This window comes from Lineus longissimus, chromosome 16 (assembly GCF_910592395.1).
Source record: "Lineus longissimus chromosome 16, tnLinLong1.2, whole genome shotgun sequence".
Lineage (NCBI taxonomy): Eukaryota > Metazoa > Nemertea > Pilidiophora > Heteronemertea > Lineidae > Lineus > Lineus longissimus.
The window spans coordinates 3069799-3090484 of NC_088323.1; the positions used below are offsets into that span (position 1 = coordinate 3069799).

The 20686-nt window shown below is 41.8% G+C and overlaps 3 protein-coding genes and 1 long non-coding RNA gene across 6 annotated transcripts in view; 1 reads left to right on the forward strand and 3 right to left on the reverse strand.

The window, feature by feature from the left end:
* Positions 1-3566: 3566 nt before the first annotated feature.
* Positions 3567-8395, reverse strand: LOC135500676 (equilibrative nucleoside transporter 4-like). 2 transcript variants are annotated; one of them, XM_064792281.1, is made up of 7 exons: positions 7749-8395; positions 7293-7367; positions 6856-7061; positions 6423-6495; positions 5641-5828; positions 5072-5312; positions 3567-4877 (listed from the first exon to the last, which is right to left on the reverse strand). In XM_064792281.1, the coding sequence occupies exons 1-7, from the start codon at positions 8197-8199 to the stop codon at positions 4744-4746; spliced, it is 1368 nt and encodes a 455-aa protein (XP_064648351.1). In that variant the 5' UTR covers positions 8200-8395; the 3' UTR covers positions 3567-4743. The 2 variants fall into 2 exon arrangements, with proteins under 2 accessions (XP_064648351.1, XP_064648350.1); XM_064792280.1 differs by having other exon boundaries at positions 6363-6495.
* A 615-nt stretch (positions 8396-9010) lies between these two features.
* LOC135500675 (equilibrative nucleoside transporter 4-like) lies at positions 9011-13575 on the reverse strand. The gene is made up of 7 exons (XM_064792279.1): positions 12659-13575; positions 12224-12298; positions 11616-11833; positions 11145-11277; positions 10675-10862; positions 10075-10315; positions 9011-9881 (listed from the first exon to the last, which is right to left on the reverse strand). The coding sequence occupies exons 1-7, from the start codon at positions 13131-13133 to the stop codon at positions 9751-9753; spliced, it is 1461 nt and encodes a 486-aa protein (XP_064648349.1). The 5' UTR covers positions 13134-13575; the 3' UTR covers positions 9011-9750.
* A 379-nt stretch (positions 13576-13954) lies between these two features.
* Positions 13955-20537, reverse strand: LOC135500307 (probable N-acetylgalactosaminyltransferase 9). 2 transcript variants are annotated; one of them, XM_064791697.1, is made up of 11 exons: positions 20167-20537; positions 19768-19934; positions 19467-19644; positions 18798-19001; positions 18395-18512; positions 17798-17885; positions 17419-17516; positions 17084-17218; positions 16649-16756; positions 16034-16177; positions 13955-15708 (listed from the first exon to the last, which is right to left on the reverse strand). In XM_064791697.1, exons 1-11 carry the CDS (start codon positions 20511-20513, stop codon positions 15574-15576), a joined length of 1722 nt encoding a protein of 573 aa, XP_064647767.1. In that variant the 5' UTR covers positions 20514-20537; the 3' UTR covers positions 13955-15573. The 2 variants fall into 2 exon arrangements, with proteins under 2 accessions (XP_064647767.1, XP_064647768.1); XM_064791698.1 differs by lacking the exon at positions 18798-19001 and adding an exon at positions 19052-19255.
* Positions 14978-20686, forward strand: part of LOC135500308 (uncharacterized) — a 43665-nt gene continuing 37956 nt past the window's right edge. The window contains exon 1 of the long non-coding RNA XR_010449415.1: positions 14978-15040. This is a non-coding gene — a long non-coding RNA (uncharacterized LOC135500308). The remainder of the gene's footprint in view (positions 15041-20686) is intronic.

The window sequence follows — 20686 nt, forward strand, 5'->3', positions numbered from 1 at the left end:
CGAAATAGTTCCAAGTAATCGTATATTTCGATAGTTGTACCGATTTTTCTCAACATATTGTATCTATATACCTCAGTGATATAAAAGATTATCTCTGAAGTTGATTTAACGTTTCAATGGCCTTTTTTCAAAGTTTTAAAAAATCGAGGTCAGCAGGGTCAGAGTCAATCGACAGAGTGTTGCTCTGGCAGGGTCAAAAGAAACAATTGTTGGCGCTGATGATGTCAGCAATATGGCAGATTTCCGCCCCACCCGTGAGATTTGATCTCGTCATGTCATGAGCACATTGAACTGCTAGTGAACCGTGCTGAATATGTACCGGCGGTCGCTCTCTCCATCATTACCGACCATATGTGCCGGTGGCGGTCGTGCGAGGTCGTTTCAATGAAAAAGACGCACGCCATTGCCGTACCAGTACCTGAGAAAACTCTTTGACTGATTCTGATTTGAAAACTCACGGTCCGACACTAATACTTTTTTGCCCCAATGTAGCCTCGAAAATACCAACTGCCGATTAGAACCACCCTCGTTAGTCCTCGAATGCCCGGAATCAGTATGTGCTGCAGTTTGAAAAGTTTGAGTGCGGGGTATGATAATGATAATAATGAAAACTTTCACATCTGTTCGTGGATGGTAAGATAACAAAATAAGGAAGAAGAAAAAAAAAGCAATTCGGGGATTTACCGGGAGTCGAACCTGTGACCCGCTGATCTTCAGTCAAACACTCTTAGCGCTGAACTGTCAAGGCTTTCATGCTGAAGTGACGATTTTATTCGCCACTTATATGCGATATGCAAACGAGCGCGTCGCAATTCTGACAAGGTCGCGCAGGCGGCAGAGTGATTGACCGTAATAGTTCCAAGTAATCGTATATTTCGATAGTTGTACAGATTTTTCTCAACATATTGTATCTATATACCTCAGTGATATAAAAGATTATCTCTGAAGTTGATTTAACGTTTCAATGGCCTTTTTTCAAAGTTTTGAAAAAATCGAGGTCAGCAGGGTCAGAGTCAATCGACAGAGTGTTGCTCTGGCAGGGTCAAAAGAAACAATTGTTGGCGCTGATGATGTCAGCAATATGGCAGATTTCCGCCCCACCCGTGAGATTTGATCTCGTCATGTCATGAGCACATTGAACTGCTAGTGAACCGTGCTGAATATGTACCGGCGGTCGCTCTCTCCATCATCACCGACCATATGTGCCGGTGGCGGTCGTGCGAGGTCGTTCCAATGAAAAAGACGCACGCCATTGCCGTACCAGTACCTGAGAAAACTCTTTGACTGATTCTGATTTGAAAACTCACGGTCCGACACTAATACTTTTTTGCCCCAATGTAGCCTCGAAAATACCAACTGCCGATTAGAACCACCCTCGTTAGTCCTCGAATGCCCGGAATCAGTATGTGCTGCAGTTTGAAAAGTTTGAGTGCGGGGTATGATAATGATAATAATGAAAACTTTCACATCTGTTCGTGGATGGTAAGATAACAAAATAAGGAAGAAGAAAAAAAAAATTCGGAGATTTACCGGGAGTCGAACCTGTGACCCGCTGATCTACAGTCAAACACTCTTAGCGCTGAACTGTCAAGGCTTTCATGCTGTGACGATTTTATTCGCCACTTATATGCGATATGCAAACGAGCGCGTCGCAATTCTGACAAGGTCGCGCAGGCGGCAGAGTGATTGACCGAAATAGTTCCAAGTAATCGTATATTTCGATAGTTGTACCGATTTTTCTCAACATATTGTATCTATATACCTCAGTGATATAAAAGATTATCTCTGAAGTTGATTTAACGTTTCAATGGCCTTTTTTCAAAGTTTTAAAAAATCGAGGTCAGCAGGGTCAGAGTCAATCGACAGAGTGTTGCTCTGGCAGGGTCAAAAGAAACAATTGTTGGCGCTGATGATGTCAGCAATATGGCAGATTTCCGCCCCACCCGTGAGATTTGATCTCGTCATGTCATGAGCACATTGAACTGCTAGTGAACCGTGCTGAATATGTACCGGCGGTCGCTCTCTCCATCATTACCGACCATATGTGCCGGTGGCGGTCGTGCGAGGTCGTTTCAATGAAAAAGACGCACGCCATTGCCGTACCAGTACCTGAGAAAACTCTTTGACTGATTCTGATTTGAAAACTCACGGTCCGACACTAATACTTTTTTGCCCCAATGTAGCCTCGAAAATACCAACTGCCGATTAGAACCACCCTCGTTAGTCCTCGAATGCCCGGAATCAGTATGTGCTGCAGTTTGAAAAGTTTGAGTGCGGGGTATGATAATGATAATAATGAAAACTTTCACATCTGTTCGTGGATGGTAAGATAACAAAATAAGGAAGAAGAAGAAAAAAAAAATTCGGGGATTTACCGGGAGTCGAACCTGTGACCCGCTGATCTACAGTCAAACACTCTTAGCGCTGAACTGTCAAGGCTTTCATGCTGAAGCGACGGTTTTATTCGCCACTTATATGCGATATGCAAACGAGCGCGTCGCAATTCTGACAAGGTCGCGCAGGCGGCAGAGTGATTGACCGAAATAGTTCCAAGTAATCGTATATTTCGATAGTTGTACCGATTTTTCTCAACATATTGTATCTATATACCTCAGTGATATAAAAGATTATCTATGAAGTTGATTTAACGTTTCAATGGCCTTTTTTCAAAGTTTTAAAAAATCGAGGTCAGCAGGGTCAGAGTCAATCGACAGAGTGTTGCTCTGGCAGGGTCAAAAGAAACAATTGTTGGCGCTGATGATGTCAGCAATATGGCAGATTTCCGCCCCACCCGTGAGATTTGATCTTGTCATGTCATGAGCACATTGAACTGCTAGTGAACCGTGCTGAATATGTACCGGCGGTCGCTCTCTCCATCATTACCGACCATATGTGCCGGTGGCGGTCGTGCGAGGTCGTTTCAATGAAAAAGACGCACGCCATTGCCGTACCAGTACCTGAGAAAACTCTTTGACTGATTCTGATTTGACAACTCACGGTCCGACACTGAGTGCGGGGTATGATAATGATAATAATGAAAACTTTCACATCTGTTCGTGGATGGTAAGATAACAAAATAAGGAAGAAGAAAAAAAAAATTCGGGGATTTACCGGGAGTCGAACCTGTGACCCGCTGATCCACAGTCATACACTCTTAGCGCTGAACTGTCAAGGCTTTCATGCTGAAGTGACGATTTTATTCGCCACTTATATGAGATATGCAAACGAGCGCGCCGCAATTCTGACAAGGTCGCGCAGGCGGCAGAGTGACCGAAATACATGTACATGGAAAAGGCAGTTCGCATGTGGTTCGTTGGATGGGGACCTGAATATGCGTGGGTTTGAAAGTAATAGGGAAAAGTGTTGGTAGGAACCTAGGACATAATGTTTCGGCAATATTTGGAGCAAATCCACTAAGAATATTGACTTTAACACTAAAAGGAGGATGGACTCTAAGACTGATTTTGAGAAGATTACTTTAAATTAATGAATAATGCTTTCTATGGAAAGACTTGTGAGAACATAAGGAACAGGATGGAAATTGAATTTGTATCAGACGGTGAGAGAGCCAAGAGTATCATGGCCAATCCCAGGTTTTCATCAATTTGCATATTTGACGAACATTTTTGCTGCTATTAGGATGAGGAAAACAACCATGAAATTCAACAAATCAATAAGTGCTTCAGTCTTGAAACTGGCTAAATTACTGATGTATGAATTCTACTATGAGATGCTTAAGATTCATATTCTAACTTAGACCTGATCATAAAGATTCGAACAAAGGACTCATCAATTTCGGGCTCCTATTTCTTTCTTTCAAGCACACGCTAATGATTGCCGAGTCTTATTAAAACAACCAAATTTATACAAGAGTTGAAAGACAAATCGTCCCTCACCATGTAAGACGTCTAGGTCCCGGACATCAATCACATCAGTAAACACGACCATGAATACTATAAACGTATCCCGCAGGGCTAAGCTTCCAGCGAGTGATATATACTCATAAAATTACATAAAATTTCATTTAAACTCATCCCCCACGTTTTACACCAACGAGGAAAAATGTTTCTGCAGTGCCGAGCAGTCATCTGGCAACTTAATCAACCAATAGATCTTCATCTTGGCACCAGTTGTTTTCAATATACACCGCCTCTCGCGGAGCAAAAAAGCCTTATTTCAGGATGCAGGATGATACATCTTTAAATCACTTGCAACACGTGTAGGATCACCTGGCTGATGTATTCTGGCTCATAACTTCTGAAAGGTCGTTTAGAAAAAAAAGAAAGAAATCTTGCCCAGCAGGACCACTTCCGCGATAAATCTTCCCAAATTCGTCGGCATCCAAAAATAGCACGGCGATAAAATTCATTAGATACCATAAAATCTAAATAAACATAAAGGTCTCAATTCACTTTTTTATGAAAGTTCCTATCAATCAGCCAAAATTGCCATGTGTAGTGAAGGCCAAATCGCCGATTATAACGAATGGTCCGAGTGATATTGCGCCGATTGTAAGGTAACTGGCTATGACATGTTACTGCATGTTACTGTCGTGGTGCGTTGCCGATCAATCTACTAGAACGGCCGAGACCTTGAAATTAGTTCCGAGTCATTAGTTTGTATATCGACAGCACAGCGTCCTCTTTGCTTCTTCGCGATAGAAAGGTACGGTACAGCCATAGAGGATAAAATTGATGCAGTAGTTTAACATGCCAAATTTAAGCAAAAACCTTGAAATGTTGCTCAGAGGGGTGGTGTGACGTTCCGAAGGCATGGATTGTTGAGCGGAGTCAGTGGTCCGAGAATGGCCAAGTATCCGTAGGCTGTTGCGCTGCCTATTGCAAGGCCCGTGGTCAGCGCAAATACCATCGTGTTCCCTGATGTGAGAGAAAATAAAGGATTACATACTTATGGTGAGATTCTATTCAGATTGATATGAGATTGATATAACAGTTTGAATAGCGAAATAAAAGATGGCTGCCGTGCAGCCATTATCAGATAGTTCATCGGGCCCAAAATCAATAGGGCATAATACAACCTGTAGATATCATATGTCGATCTAACATCTTACCTACAAGTTCTCTTTTTTCGGCGGAGACTTTGGTTGGAGCGAGGAGGATGACAACACATGCAAAGTATCCGTTAGTTATTCCGTTAACACAGGAGAGGATGAAGGGTAGAGCAACTCCGTCTATCACTGGGTGGAGTCTGGGTGCGGCACACAGGATGAACAGAGGAATCAGGACGACCCTGGCACTCCCACACAGAACAAGGGCAAAACCTGGCCAGTCGTATTGCCATTTTGTGATAACCTAAAAAAGAATAGAACGGAATGAAATTATTGAAACCTACGTGAAGACGTGTACCAATGCCTTCTCTTTCGAAATCCTGATGCGCATTTTTTAATGTAAACCTAAAACGCACCAGGGAAGCCGTAATTTCACATTCAATGGAAAAGACTAATGGCGTATCTAGACTTATTTCATACCTTTAAATGCTTTTTTCTTTTTATTTAGTATTGTCGACCAGGCGTTCCTCCATCCCAATATGGAGCACCATGCGTCGTTCCAACAAATAGCGGTTCAGTTCTGCTTTTGACCACCAGTGAACCACGCGCCGCCATAACAGTATTTTTCTTACCTTGCCTATAACATCAAAAACATAATAGAGAGACAGCATAATCACGGGCATCCAACTCCCTAATTTGCAGCTGATGACCTCTGATGAGAGGCCGGGGAAGACGCCCAAGGTTATGACATAGTTGAGCCAGAAAACCAGCATATATGGCCAGATAATCCGCACGATGTGCACACGATTGTCCAGGGCTTCTGAAATTGGAAATATGAATGAAGAATAGCTGGGACCATAAACTGAGCATACATGGCGAGATTCATCCATATAACCCGGCACGAATCTACAGCACTGATCCACTTCGCCGACCCGTACTGCATTGAGAGGAGGTAACGAACGGATTACCTTACTGATGGTTCAGAATGTAGCATTCATATAGTGCTATAGATCCGTGATACATGTATAACCTAAAACCTCGCGCGTTCTATAGGGTCAGGGGGCTACGGAGGCAATACCGCTGGAAGTTTCGTATGGGACGAACCCGGTGCCACCTGGGACTGCGCGGATCCGGATCTCAAGAGACCTCTGCTCCACCAGCTCTGCCTATTGTAACAGATTGTCCAGAACCTGATCACGAGTTCTCGCATTGACATTTGACGAATCAACAGTCATGATGACGGAGGTCAGTGACTGTATATAATATTCCCTTGCCTTTCGCGCTCTCAGCGGCTGACAACCGAACCAAATTAACCAACTGGCTTTCCAATAGTTGCTACATAAAGCTTATGTACTTTTAATTCTTATCATCAGCGGTTCCTTCGTTGGTGGGGCAGCTCTACTCATGAGGTCACCTTTTTTAACTTTGACCTGCTCAATGGATCCATATTCACTTGATTTAGTCGTCTCCAGGTCAAGTTCATCAACCTGAAATGAATCAAATCGTCTTTGACACATCCCAACTTCACCCAGTCAGCCGTCCCGACCAATGCCAACAACCGCATCATATCTTAATGGATTTGGAATGTTTTGATGTTCTGAGGGTTATGAAACGTGGAGGTTTGCTCCCCGTGATACTTTTCACAAGGCATTCGTGACATGATGGACGGGCAGGTGCATACATGTAGGTCCTACTTCTGAAACGTGAGTCCTGATAGAATATGAACCCGGTCTCATAGATGTCATGTATGATGTATGTAGAAATTTCGATCGCAACCGGTGATGCAGCACAGATTACTGAGAACATGTACCTATGACTGGACAATGTGAATATATACCAGAAATTACCTTGCCTCCTCCCTTTTCTGCTGTAACTCGACACTGTTCGATGTGAAAAGTGACAAAGGATGACTTCATTGCAAATTCGAACGCAAGCAGGCATAATACGGAAACGAAAAGGGAACTGCTGAAGAAAATGACAGTGCTGATTTGGACATTTTCGATTACCGCCTTTGTAAATATTCTCGTTGCTACTGAGATAATTCCAGCCAAGCCTGAAAGGATACGGAGAAATGAACCTTTTGTAAATATGAAGTTGTCGTGATGGCGGCCTGCTCCCATTCTAGTTTAACTCATAGCTGAAAAAACTCTGGCATGTAATGCAAGGAAATAGGCCTATACCTTTCGAATATTCTCTAACGTTGTCAGCCATTTTCGAGAAAAACGTCAGTTTTACACCTATGGCCAAGACCATCGTCTATGGCATCGGCCTTTTGCAAACTTACTTTCTCCGACCATGATGCCCATGGTATATCTCATCGGCAACATGCTGACTATACCATAGATATTACATTGCATTGCTGAAAATAAAACAACAAAGCAATTTTAGTACACTAGTAACATGACAGTCTTGCTTAATTCTTGGCCTCATCAATAGGGAATCGTGTACCAGAACGATCAGCACAAAGTCCCTGGCAACAGAAGCCATATGGTGCCAATGGGTGTTGGAAGGCATGGGTGTAGGCTTATAGGTGATCCTTCCCATCACTTCGTATGCCTAGGTTTGATAAAATATTCTCAATGCTGACGAAGCCAAACTGTTTACAAGGGAACGGTTCCGTTCATCAGTGGAAGATTGACCATCAGCATATTGCGACTGAGTTATGCACTGAACCATGTAGCCTATAGAATACTTGAACTTGCCTATCATTTTATGAATTGTCAAAACACAAGTTACTTACTTGCTGCTCCAAAGGACACAAACAGACAACATAGCAGCACCAAGTAATATGAAACTTCCAACGAGAAGGGTCGAATCCACGCCTCCGCGATGGCGAGGTAGGCCAGGCAAGCTATAGTTACGACAAACCCAAATAAGGTCTTGAGTCTCGGGTTGAGTAGTTCGACTGTCATGCTGGAAAGAGCCGTCACTAACCAGACTACAGCCACATACGTGATACTTATAGCAAACATTATGCTCGTTCCTGGATAGGTCATTTGGAAGAAATCAACAGCCATTGTTATACTGGTCCATGGCATTAAAAATGACATCCCCCACATTATACTTGCGCAGAACACCAGGCTGTATTTGTCTTTCGGTTCTGCACGGTTTATGTCCCCATTTTGATTCATGGTTGATGCGCCTGAATCTCTATCCTCTGATGAAAGCATGGTCTCATTCTGATTCATCATCAACTGAGACTAATGTCATGAGGATGATGCATGAAGATGAAGAGAACATCCAAAATGACCCGGCACGATGCTTCATTTGTGAAGATATATTAGATTTCAATTTCGATTATGGTGATGAAACCTGGTGTTTGCAGTCGTGGAGTCCCATGTCCCATTCCCTGCGCCATCTCACTCCTTCAACAGTCCATTACGCCAGAATAGCTCGTATTTAAGTTCCAACATGTCAATCGACTGGCAGCAGGTTTCAATATACTCCGCCTCTCGATATAAGAGCGGTATACATAATGCAGGACTATAATTTGCATTCCTAACTAATAGGCCATCGGGAATAAATAAGTGTAACTGTAATAGCATACGGTACACTTCTAACATCTGCGCCAGACGCAGGGCCAGACAGATGAGTGAAGTCGGATCGTGGTAGTCTACGATGTAGCTAATATATGTATCTAGGTTTTACCAGGTGATGACTGAACGTCACCACTTACCACCAGTGTACGTCGATAGGCGCGCTTTTGCGAGGGAGGGCTGTGGGGCCCTCAGGTTTTCATGGAAACCTCATTTACATGAGGTTTTCATGGAAACCAGGTCAATGAAGAGGTCCTAGACCCCTTCCCCTACCCATTAATCACCCCCAGCACTGGAGCTCCGTTATCATAATACGAGTTCTGCCTGCCATCTTCTCGAGACACTTTATTTATAGCGTCTTGTAACCCTCTGCTTCGGTTGGTGAAATATATAACGGCACATAGGCCTATTGTCCATTGATTGAATGAACCACAAGACAGATAGAATTTTATGATGATTTATTTATTATAAGTTTGAATGTACAATGGGCTACAAAATTTATAAGAACAAATCTACGAGTCCCTACACTTCTCTTCAAGATTTGTGGCATTGACTCCTTAACATGCTTCCGCACCTTCAGAATGAAGAGTATTTTTAGTCAATAAACTTTGCTTCTTCGCGATAGAAAGGCAAGGAACAACCATATAGAGGATAAAATTGATGCAGTAGTTTAACATGCCAAATTGTAGCAAAAACCTTGAAATGTTGTTAAGAAGGATGGTCATATTGTCCGAGTCGTTATTAAACAAGAATGCGGCTACCGTGTAATGGGGCAGTAAAAGGATAACATAGACTGCCGATACCAGCATCAGCGATACGAGTACCCTATACCCTCACTCTTCCTTCCTAGCCCGACCTATATCCTGGTATCGAGATTTTAGCAATGTTGAAACGATGACAATGTTGGCAAGGAATATCAAAGTGCATGGTGCAAAAACGCACAAGGCTACATCAAACTGGTACAGGATACTAGCTGCCGTTGGTCCAATCGACAAATAGAAACAAGCGGTAAATTTCGTTGTCCGGAAAAAGATGACGAATGATTCCAAGTTTCCAAATATGCCAATCAGGAGAACCACTGCATCATTTCAGATGCATCGGGGTGCTAGAGCTGGTTGTTGTGCTCGTGTTACATGGTCTAAGGTGTTAATGCCTGGCCATGGAATACGAAGAAATGATTTGGTCTTCGTCCTCATCAACCCAGGGTCAGGTCGAATTGACGTGCCGAAGGCATGGATTGTTGAGCGGAGTCCGTGGTCCGAGAATGGCCTCGTATCCGTAGGCTGTTGCGCTGCCTACTGAAAGGCCCGTCGTCAGCGCAAATACCATCGTGTTCCCTGATGTGAGAGAAAATAAAGGATTACATACTTATGGTGGAGATTCTATTCAGATTGATATGAGATTGATATAACAGTTTGAATAGCGAAATAAAAGATGGCTGCCGTGCAGCCATTATCAGATCTAGTCCATCGGGCCCAAAATCATAATACAACCTGTAGACATCATATAAATGTCGATCTAACATCTTACCTACAAGTTCTCTCTGTTCGGCGGAGACTTTGGTTGGAGCGAGGAGGATGAGAACACACGCAAAGTATCCGTTAGTTATTCCGTTAACACTGGAGAGGATGAAGGGTAGAGCAACTCCGTCTATCACTGGGTGGAGTCTGGGTGCGGCACACAGGATAAACAGAGGAATCAGGACGAACCTGGCACTCCCACACAGAACAAGGGCAAAACCTGGCCAGTCGTATTGCCATTTTGTGATAACCTAAAAAAGAATAGGAATGAAATTATTGAAACCTACATGAAGACGTGTACCAATGCCTTCTCTTTCGAAATCCGGATGCATATTTCGTAATGTAAGCCGTAATTGCCGTGGAAGCCGTAATTTCACATTCATTGGAAAAGACTAATGGCGTATCTAGACTTATTTCATACCTTCAAATGCTTTTTTCTTCTTATTTAGCATTGTCGTTTTGAAAACAGTTAATCGTTTTGGCCCAAAATGTCGACCAGGCGTTCCTCCATCCCAATATGGAGCACCATGCGTCGTTCCAACAAATAGTGGTTCAGTTCTGCTTTTGACAACCAGTGAACCACGCGCCGCCATAACAGTATTTTTCTTACCTTGCCTATAATATCAAAAACATTAAAGAGAGACAGCATAATCACGGGCATCCAACTCCCTAATTTGCAGCTGATGACCTCTGATGAGAGGCCGGGGAAGGCGCCCGCGGTTATTACAAAGTTGAGCCAGAACGTCAGTATATACGGCCAGATAATCCTCACAATGCGCACACGATTGTCCAGGGCTTCTGAAATTGGAAATAAAAATGAAGAATAGCTAGGACCGTGAAACTGAGCCGACATGGCAAGTTCCATAGAAACTCGTTGCTGCAGATCCGTGATGGTGCCACCTATAGGCCAACAATGGCTGTAGGACTGCGCGGATCTGGATCTCAACCACTGCTCCGCCAGCTCTACCTGTTGTGACAGATTGTCCGATTGGCATTTGACGCATCAGTGGTCATGATGACGGAGGTCAGCATGACGATTCTATCTACTGGCTTTCCATGCAATAGTTACTACAAATGTACTTTTTATTCTAATCATCAGCGGTTCCTTCGTTGGTGGGGCAGCTCTACTCATGAAGTCACCATTTTGAACTGTGATCTGCGCTGTGGATCCATATTCACTTGATGTATTCGTCTCCAGGTCAAGTTCGTCAACCTGAAATGAATCAAATCGTCTTAATACCAACTTCACCAAGATAAGCCGCCTCGACCAATGCCAGCATTCTGCATCACACCATGTGAATTTGGAATGTTTTGATGTTCTGAGGGTTATGAAACGTGGAGGTTTGCTCCCCCCGACACTTTTCACAAGGCATTCGTGACATGATGAACAGACAGGTGCACACATGTAGGTCTTATACATGTTGATATATAAACCCGACCTCATACATGTCATGTATATGATCCATGTAGAAATTTTGATCTGAACCGGTGATGCAGCGCAGATTATTGAGTACCTCTAATAGGACAATATGAATATATACCAGAAATTACCTTCAGTAGTTCCGTGCATTCTCCCTTTTCTGCTGTAACTCGACACTTTTCGATATGAAAAGTGACAAAGGATGACTTCATTGCAAATTCGAACGCAAGCAGGCATAATACGGAAACGAAAAGGGTACTGCTGAAGAAAATGACAGTGCTGGTTTTGACATTTTCGATTACCGCCTTTGTAAATATTCTCGTAGCTACTGAGATAATTCCAGCCAAGCCTGAAAGGAAATGGAGAAACTATGAATCTTTTGAAATATAATGGTGCAGTGCTGGCGGCCTGCTCCCATTCTAGTTTAACTCGCTGAAAAAACCCTGGCATGTAATGCAAGGAACATCTTAAATAATATTCTTCAAATTTATGTTAATCATCTTCGAGAAAAACGCCTGGCCATAAGACCATCGTCTTTGGCACCGGTGTAATATATGTGAGTGTTTCCCGTGTGTGAGTGTTTCCCCTCATTGTTTGGGAACGCTCAAAAATAGATTGACAAGTTTTTCTGTGTATCCCCCCTATTGAAAAGTCGTGGTCTCTCTAGCTGCCTATTGTTTGGAAACACTGACACATGGGGAACAACCACAGATGTTACACCGGCCTTTGGCAAACTTACTTTCTCCAAACATGAAGCCCATGGTATATCTCATCGGTAACATGCTGAATATACCATACATATTACATTGGATTACTGAAAATAAAACAAAGCAATTTTAGTAACATGATAGTCTTGCTTAAATTTGGCCTCATCAACATGGAATCGTGTACCAGAACGGTCGGCCATACAGCTATGGGCCGCATGGCCCGTGGATATTGGCAGGCAGGGATGTAAAGGATATCCTTCCAATCACTTTGTATATGCCCAGTTGTGATAAAATATTCTGAACGCTGACGAAGCAAAACTGCATACAAAGGGAACGTTCATTTCATCAGTGGACGATAACCATCAGCAACTCTGAATATTGCGAGTTATGCACTGCGCCACGTACAGCATACTTGAGTAGTCCTATATCTCGCATTTTTGTGAATTATCAAAACACAAGTTACTTACTCGCTGCTCCAAAGGACAGCAACAGACAACATAGCAGCACCAAGTGATATGAAACTTCCAACGAGAAGGGTCGAATCCAAGCCTCCACGATGGCGAGGTAGGCCAGGCAAGCTATAGTTAACACAAATCCAAACAAAATCTTGACTCTCGGGTTGAGTAGTTCGACTGTCATGTTGGAAAGAGTCGTCCCTAACCAGATTACAGCCACATACAAGATACTTATAGCAAACATGATGCTCGTTCCTGGATAGGTCATTTGGAAGAAATCAACAGCCATTGTTATACTGGTCCATGGTATTAAAAATGACACCCCGCACATTATACTTGCGCAGAACGCCAGGCTGTATTTGTCTTTCGGTTCTGCACGGTTTATGTCCCCATTTTGATTCATGGTTGATGCGCCTGAATCTCTATCCTCTGATGAAAGCATGGAGACTAATGTCGCGAGGATGATGCATGAACATGAAGAGAACATCCAAAATGACCCGGCACGATGCTTCAATAGGCCCTATATCAGATTTCGATGAGGATCCAGTGGTCCCATGTCCCATTCCCAGCATTATCTCATTCCTTCAACAGTCCATTACGCCAGAATAGCTCGTATTTAAGTTCCAACATTGTCAATCGACTGGTATCTGTTGCCATCCCGGCATGCCGACTTAATTATCGGCGGTGAATATCAGTCCTGAAGTCTCCTCCTGTAGGACGCGCCATCATAAACAGGTGGCCAATCAAATTACTTGAATGACGGCCTGAATTGATCGTGCCAACCTCCGGATCAGATTACCCTTCTTCTATACAACATGCACTGTGGATTTGGTCAGGTCAGCATCACTGGAACCGTTACTGAACACCTGGTCGTCAAATATGATGGCGTTCAGTGCGTGTCTCGTGCGATCCGCCTCGCGATATAAAAGCGGTAGGTAAACACAATGAAGGCCTATACATGTAATTTGCATTATCGGGGAAAAAAAAGTGCAACAGCATGCGGTACACGCGTAACATCTGCTCGCCCCAAGTATGGTATATGCACTGCAGTGGGCCTTATCGAATTTGCGGAAGGGACTGGACTGGAACCACAAGTATTTTCTCCCTTTCGAAGCAAGCTCTAGATGCTAAAAAGCGTTTGCTTTGACTTGTAGCAAAGACTTAAATTTCCGAGCATTTGCTACGGTTTTATTCATAAGAGTACAAGAAAATGCTTCAAAATCGGCAGAGAAAGCAAATGCTAGGTTTTATATCATATGGCCCAATGGCACAGATTGGCCATTGATTGAATGAACCACAAGCCAGATAGAATTTTATGATGATTTATTAGTTTGAATGTATGTACAATGTGTTACAAAATTCATAAGAACAAATCTACCGGTCCCTGCACTTCTCTTCTAGATTGACTCCATAACATGCAAAACTGTTCTTCCACACCTTTGGAATAAAGAGTTTTTTAGTCAACAAACTGATCAAGACCCTCATTAAAATGAATACAAAATCGTTAAAATGATTCTTCTTCTATTGCACCGAGTAGATGTACTTACATTTGATACCAGTAATAAGTTTAGTAGAATTACATGCATTATACGAGGGTGACACAAAACAATGAAATATTTTTGAGATGGGACAGTGCTGCTTAATTTCCCCACATCACGCATTATCTCTTCCACTTCTAGCAGTGAGGATGCTTGATGAAGCCTCATGCAATAGTCATTTAAAAATAAAATCCAAATGCATATCATGTTTTATTTATTATACAATCAAAAATCAAAAATTGATCCATAAATTTATCAGAGTACATGTCAGGACTGTTCTAAGTGACACTGGCACCATTACATGAACCGAATTGAGATAAAAAATTAAGTACAATAAGCACCACTACCTAAAAAAAATTACACTGGTACCAGAGGAGTAGAAATCATGTGATATGTCTAATGAATTAAGTTTAAGTACCAATACCAATCGAGGCTGGGTTCACATCTAGTTTATGTTGTCACTTGTAACAGGATATTTTAAGACTGAACAAAAGAATTTTCAAATTAGTGGGCTGCATAGGATTCACAATGTCACATGTCACCCTTTTGTCATTTCATGACATGAAAGTTTTCCAGCCGAAGTCAATTAACAAAGATTGTGGTGATACATTTGTGAGAGGTGTGTGAAGTGACATAGTGAATCCAAGCGCGGCCTTGTATCATAAAATCACCTTCTGCTTTTCAATTTTGTTAAGGGAGGAGTAAAAGGACTTTAATGCCGAGCTTCTGCGCAGAGATACAACCCAAAGATGTGCACATTTGATGACTCACCGGCTGCTCTATTTGGGATGTATGCTGACCATTAGAGCCATGACGGCATCATCTCTCGTTGAACCTCCTTAACAAGGCAGTACAGGTAAGATTTAATAAAATCATGCGACGACTGTTGTAGAGCTTCTGCCTGTCCATTTTAGAAGGGCACTGAACCTACATTAGGCAATCTTTTCTGGGCCTGTTAGCACCTTTTCCGACAGTTTCCAACACTTTTTCAATTACAGATGGGCGCCAGCACCCTTTACTTTTCGTCGTCACTTTTGCATTGCCCTGCCTTCCCAAATATCGGGCAAAAGCACTTGTGTATATGCACTTGACTGTATCGTAATCCCCTTCTGCTAAATGCCAACATCCTGACGAAAGAGATGTAAAACATTTCGAATTAAAACATACAAAGGAATGGTAAATCGTAGTCGAATGAAGACGGCTTGTAAAAACTCCTGATAACATCATATGACCTGTGTTCATGAGTGAATCTCATGAAACAGGCTACTACAGTACATGTACATTACATTAGCATGACAGACACTACCCTTAATATCATTACTCCACCTTTAATGGCCCTCCAAAAATAAAATTTATTCCGAGAACACCACAATTAAAGATTACAATAAGTTACATATAATGCTCAAATTCCCACTTCTGCCCGTCACTACCATCACACTTTCTCACTCTGACATCATCACCGGCTTTAAGGTTGTACGTGTCCAGACAGAGGCCACTTCCTCCATGAATTAGGGCACCACTTTGCTGAAAATACAAGAGGAGAAATCCGCTTTTTAATTGCAAGTTACATCTTGGCTTACTGGGATCATCTTCTCCAATCAAATATGAATTTCTTCTGGAAAGACGGGTTTGGGTACAACAACATGAAAATTGTTATTACCAATAAAACCACAGAAGAAATTCTTACTTCATCCACCACAACAGTGAGTTTAACAGCCCCCTCAGCGCCTGAATAAACCACTATCCTTTGCTAACCTTCCAAACAAAAATGTGGCTGAGGATCCTGTGGGATTCAACAGTTTCATCACGGGCTTTTAAGTCCAAGAGGTCACACTAATTATTCTCTTACTCTATCATGTTTCCACACTTGGTTTCCTCCACCACCGTGGCAGGTTCGAAGGTCCACTGCATTGGAACTCCATGCACCTCCTACTGTATCCAGGCAACCTTTCTCCCTCCGTAGTTCATTTTTGTCTTTACTAATTGAGAATACCTGAACGACAAAAAAGAAACAAAAGGCTCATAATATAGGATTCCTACTTCATTCAAATTCTATCTCATTGCAAAATGCTTATAAATATTATTATCATATATTATTCTATCCCCAATATTGTTTATGGAGCTAGTAATATCCTAGTTTACAGTCACCTTTCATATCAATGTGTATATATGGGCTACTTTGAATATCAATTTACCTCCAAACTTTTAACCATGCTCATGTCATGCTTTCTAAACTTGAGTTTACATAAGATTCACCGTGTCACTTGTCATGAGCATGTTTGTTAACTGGCTTAGGCTTGAAGACATGACATGACAAGAGACATCATGAATTGTATGTAGCCCGCTCTTTGAAATGACTTGATTACTCTCAAAGTGACACATCACAAGTTAAAAACATCACCATTTCTGGTAAAACAATGATTTAAAAACAGTTTGAAAGGAAATATAATCAAAATAAGCATACCTGTTGGGAGCTAAATCCACCCTGGCATGGATAGACGCCCACCTTAATCAATAGCTTCTCATCTCTGCTCATTAAGTCAAGGCAGTAACTCTTTGATGGATTCTTAACCTGCAGAAGCAAATCGGTTAAAATTAAATGCATCAGAGATAAATCTGAATAGTTTTGGTACCCAACTGGGCAGCAGGTCTGACTTACTGTGGATATACTGGCTTTTCTCTCTCAAATATCTCGACCGTCAGACTTTTACATGGATAAATCTCAAACGAATCGAAGAAAAATTGAAACATCACCTACACGCACGTCTCCTCCATTGAGATTACAACGAAAATTGGTTTCCTGTGAGACTATAGCCTTCTTTCATTCTTCTTGGTGATCGTGACAGGCATACAACTCTTTCACTTTTGCCAGACTACGTATGTCACTTATGTTACTTACATAACCCCATGCAGAAGAATGCTCATCAGGGATATATTTCTCCGGAAATACATTCTCCAAGTACCACTTGAAACTTTTACATTTTAATTGTTTCCTCAATTCTTTTCTCTCAGATACATCACCAATATCTTTACCCTGAAAATAAAGTTAAGTGTAAAGTTGAGCTCTTTTAAAAGTACTTGGACTATATAACTTGAGCTATTTTCCACGGCCCCCAAGGAAATACCAACATTTAACCCAGCAACATATTATATTCACAGCTTGCAGTAGATGTACATTACTTTGTGATCTCTATCATGCTTTCAGCAAATAAACATCAGTCAGGACACACTTACCACTAAATCCCTCCTATGCATATAAAATAACCGAGAATACTGATCTGTCCAGACTTCAACCATGCGGGCACTATTGATGCCATGGGTATCTTTTTTACCTGAAAAGGGAGATCAAAATGTAGGGTTTTATGAGGATATTTACCAATTTGAACGGAAATCCCCAAAAAATCAGAAATGTCACATACCTGTAGGACGCAGTACAGTTCCCGGTCAAGCTATACAAGATAGATGTCAGGCAGATCTTGCCATGCTAGCTGGGTCACTCTCTGTGTTCTAATTTATTATTTATGAAAAGCTCCAAACAAGGCTTTTGAAGGAGAGAGTTACTTGTGGTTATCTTCATCACATGTATTTATCAAGGGGGCTTTGACTGTCATACCTGGAAATGTATAAGGATGGCTTGCTCTGAAGATATGACCAACACGACTGCATGGTATAAACTCTAGAGACCCTCCACACATCCACACCTGAAAGGAACCAAAAACAGAATCTAAAATAAAATTTGATAGAAAATCTTTGACATAACCATATACATGTAGGATTCATAGCAGTCGGCAGGCTATGGACAGCTATAGCCTAATGTACATGTACCTCATTAAAGCAGATGGTCACTCAAAACAAAGAGAAATGCCACAAATCAATAAGATAGATACACTGAACAATGCACAACATGTTGCGTGCTTAATGACAAATGCTTTAGTGGTAGTGGTTTCTACACAGCCTTCTGCACATATGGGATATAATCACAATACAATGGATGTCAGGAAGAGAATTATATTCCCAAGAAGGTAGAGAGCAGCTAGCAGTACATGTATTTTATCTAGGCAGAGCATACAATTGTACTGGGGCTTTGAGTGAACTCATATACCACAGGTTATTCATACAGAAGCTATTATAACACATGATTATCATGGTGCCAAGATCAACTTCTGATCTCAAAATTGATTGACCTAAAAACGGGGCTCCATAAACTTACTCTAAACGAAATCTCCAGATTCTCTCCTCCCCAGACGTCCATGCCTGGGTCATAGGATCCGATTTCGAAGAAATATTTTCTGTCGGCAGCAAATAAACCACCTGCCATCGTGGGAGATCTGAAAGAAGGATTTGGTAACCCAATAACTTTTAGAATACATTACCATACGTTACAGTAAACCAGGAAATTTAAGCATTTTGTGCATTACGAAATTTCTTTCGGTTTCCTTTGCCCCAATTACTCAGTCTCCAATACTTTGTGGATCATGTCCAACCAGAATTCAAAATTAAATAGGGCAGGTGCCACTCTAGATCCTTGCCTGATGCATACCTCAGAATCAGTTTATGTTGTAGGCCCACCATTAGATTACTGAACAGATTAATCAACACTTCTGCATACTTACAATATGGAATCTATTGAGGTCTTCCGTCTCTTTCTCTCCCTCTCTGGTATAGGGTCCCATCCAAAGTGCATACTCCACCAAAATCCCCCAACACCACTAGAACCTACACCGCTATACTGCAAGGTGTGATCACTAATGACATCGATCTCGGGACATAGGACGGCAGATCGTTTTTCTTTTATTCTTGCAAGCATGGGTTCTAACCTATCAAAAGTATGGGGAGACGGTTGTAATGTTAGCAACAGCATACTCACAATATTGGGTCTATCAAGGTTTTACGACGCTTTTTTTCCCTCTCTGGCATGGGGTCCCATCCGAAGTGCATATTCCACCAAAATCCCCCCACATAAGCTGAATTAACACCACTGTATTGCAAGGATACATCACCAATAGCATCAATATCTGGACAAACGACAGCAGATCGCTTTTCTTTGATTCTTGCAAGCAAGGGTTCTAACCTGTTTTATTGCAAGGAAGAGGAGAGAGGTAAGCAGTATTAAATGTTGTAAGCAGTATTAAAACTTGGGACATGAAGGATTTGAATACCTGTCTACACAAAGGCAATGTTGAAATTTATATCAGTACGTATTACAAATTTGAAGTTTTTAAAGGAATGGCTATTTTATGTCTTAGTTTTTAACCTTTTATTACTTATTATGACCTTCTTACCATTGAACATTGGCTTCACAATGGGAATCTAAAAAGACGAGGACATCTCCAGAGGCAGCTTTCGCACCCTCCACCCTGGCTCTGATCAGACCCTGACGCTCATTTTTACGCACGATCTTCACCACCCCCTCAGGCCATGTCTCCTTAACATATTTGTGAAGCTTTTCTCCTAATTCAGCTGAAAAGAATACCGAAATTTATGTCAGACATCAAAATAAACTCAGTCTTCAACAAAAAACATATCAAAAGGCATGAATGATGTTGGCCAATGATGTTTTACACAACCTTCCTTGACACTTACGCCTGTCACTGAAATCATCCAATAAGATGACTTCGTGGAGATATTCGGGCGGGCTCCGATTGACGACGCTATGGGCTGTTCTCAGCAGCGGTGACCACGCTTCATTATGGAAGATGATGATGACACTTGCTGTGGGAAGATCTCGGGGGTATGACACAGTTTTACATCTGCAACACAAGATTATGAAAAATAAGAATCCTCAGACTAAAAGTGACTGCAATTTTTTTATATTGGGACCTGTATTGGCAGGTTTGTTTTATAGTGGTAAACACCTCACACCATTTCATTCAAGTCGTGTCACAACGAATAATGATGACAGCAAGCATGCCACTTCATATCGACCTTTTGCGTCGAAAGATTAGGTTAAGAGCAAGACAGTTGATAATAAAAGAATCTTACAAAGGATCTCTGTTATCTGGCAGTGTCCTCTCCAATGAGATCTTATCACTTGCGACGATGTTAAATGCCTCCTTTTTAAACAATGCATCAGCCCGAATCTTTTCCTCTCCAGAAAGAAACACCCCTCGGCCATTCTCACCCGGTTTATTAGTCCACCAGGTGGCGTCTTTGAGATGCTGTAAATATCGGTCATAATACGGTGTTTTTCGGGGCCTCAGGGGCTTGCTATGTACCTGATCTTTGTTTTTTAGCAGGTAAATTATAATTCCTACACACAGAAAGCTTAAAATTAATAATTTAAGCCATGATAACCGCCAACGGATAAGAAATCGCCTGAGAAATGTCATGATTTCTAAAACTTTCGTCCCACGTCCACCATATTCGGGTAGGTCTAATTTGCTGATTTCTAGGATTTTGCTGATTCTTTATAAATCGCCTAATTTCCTTAATTTGTATTTTTGCTCACTGATAGGCTACACCTGATAGATAATGTTATATTCTAAGGAAAATTTGTTCTACA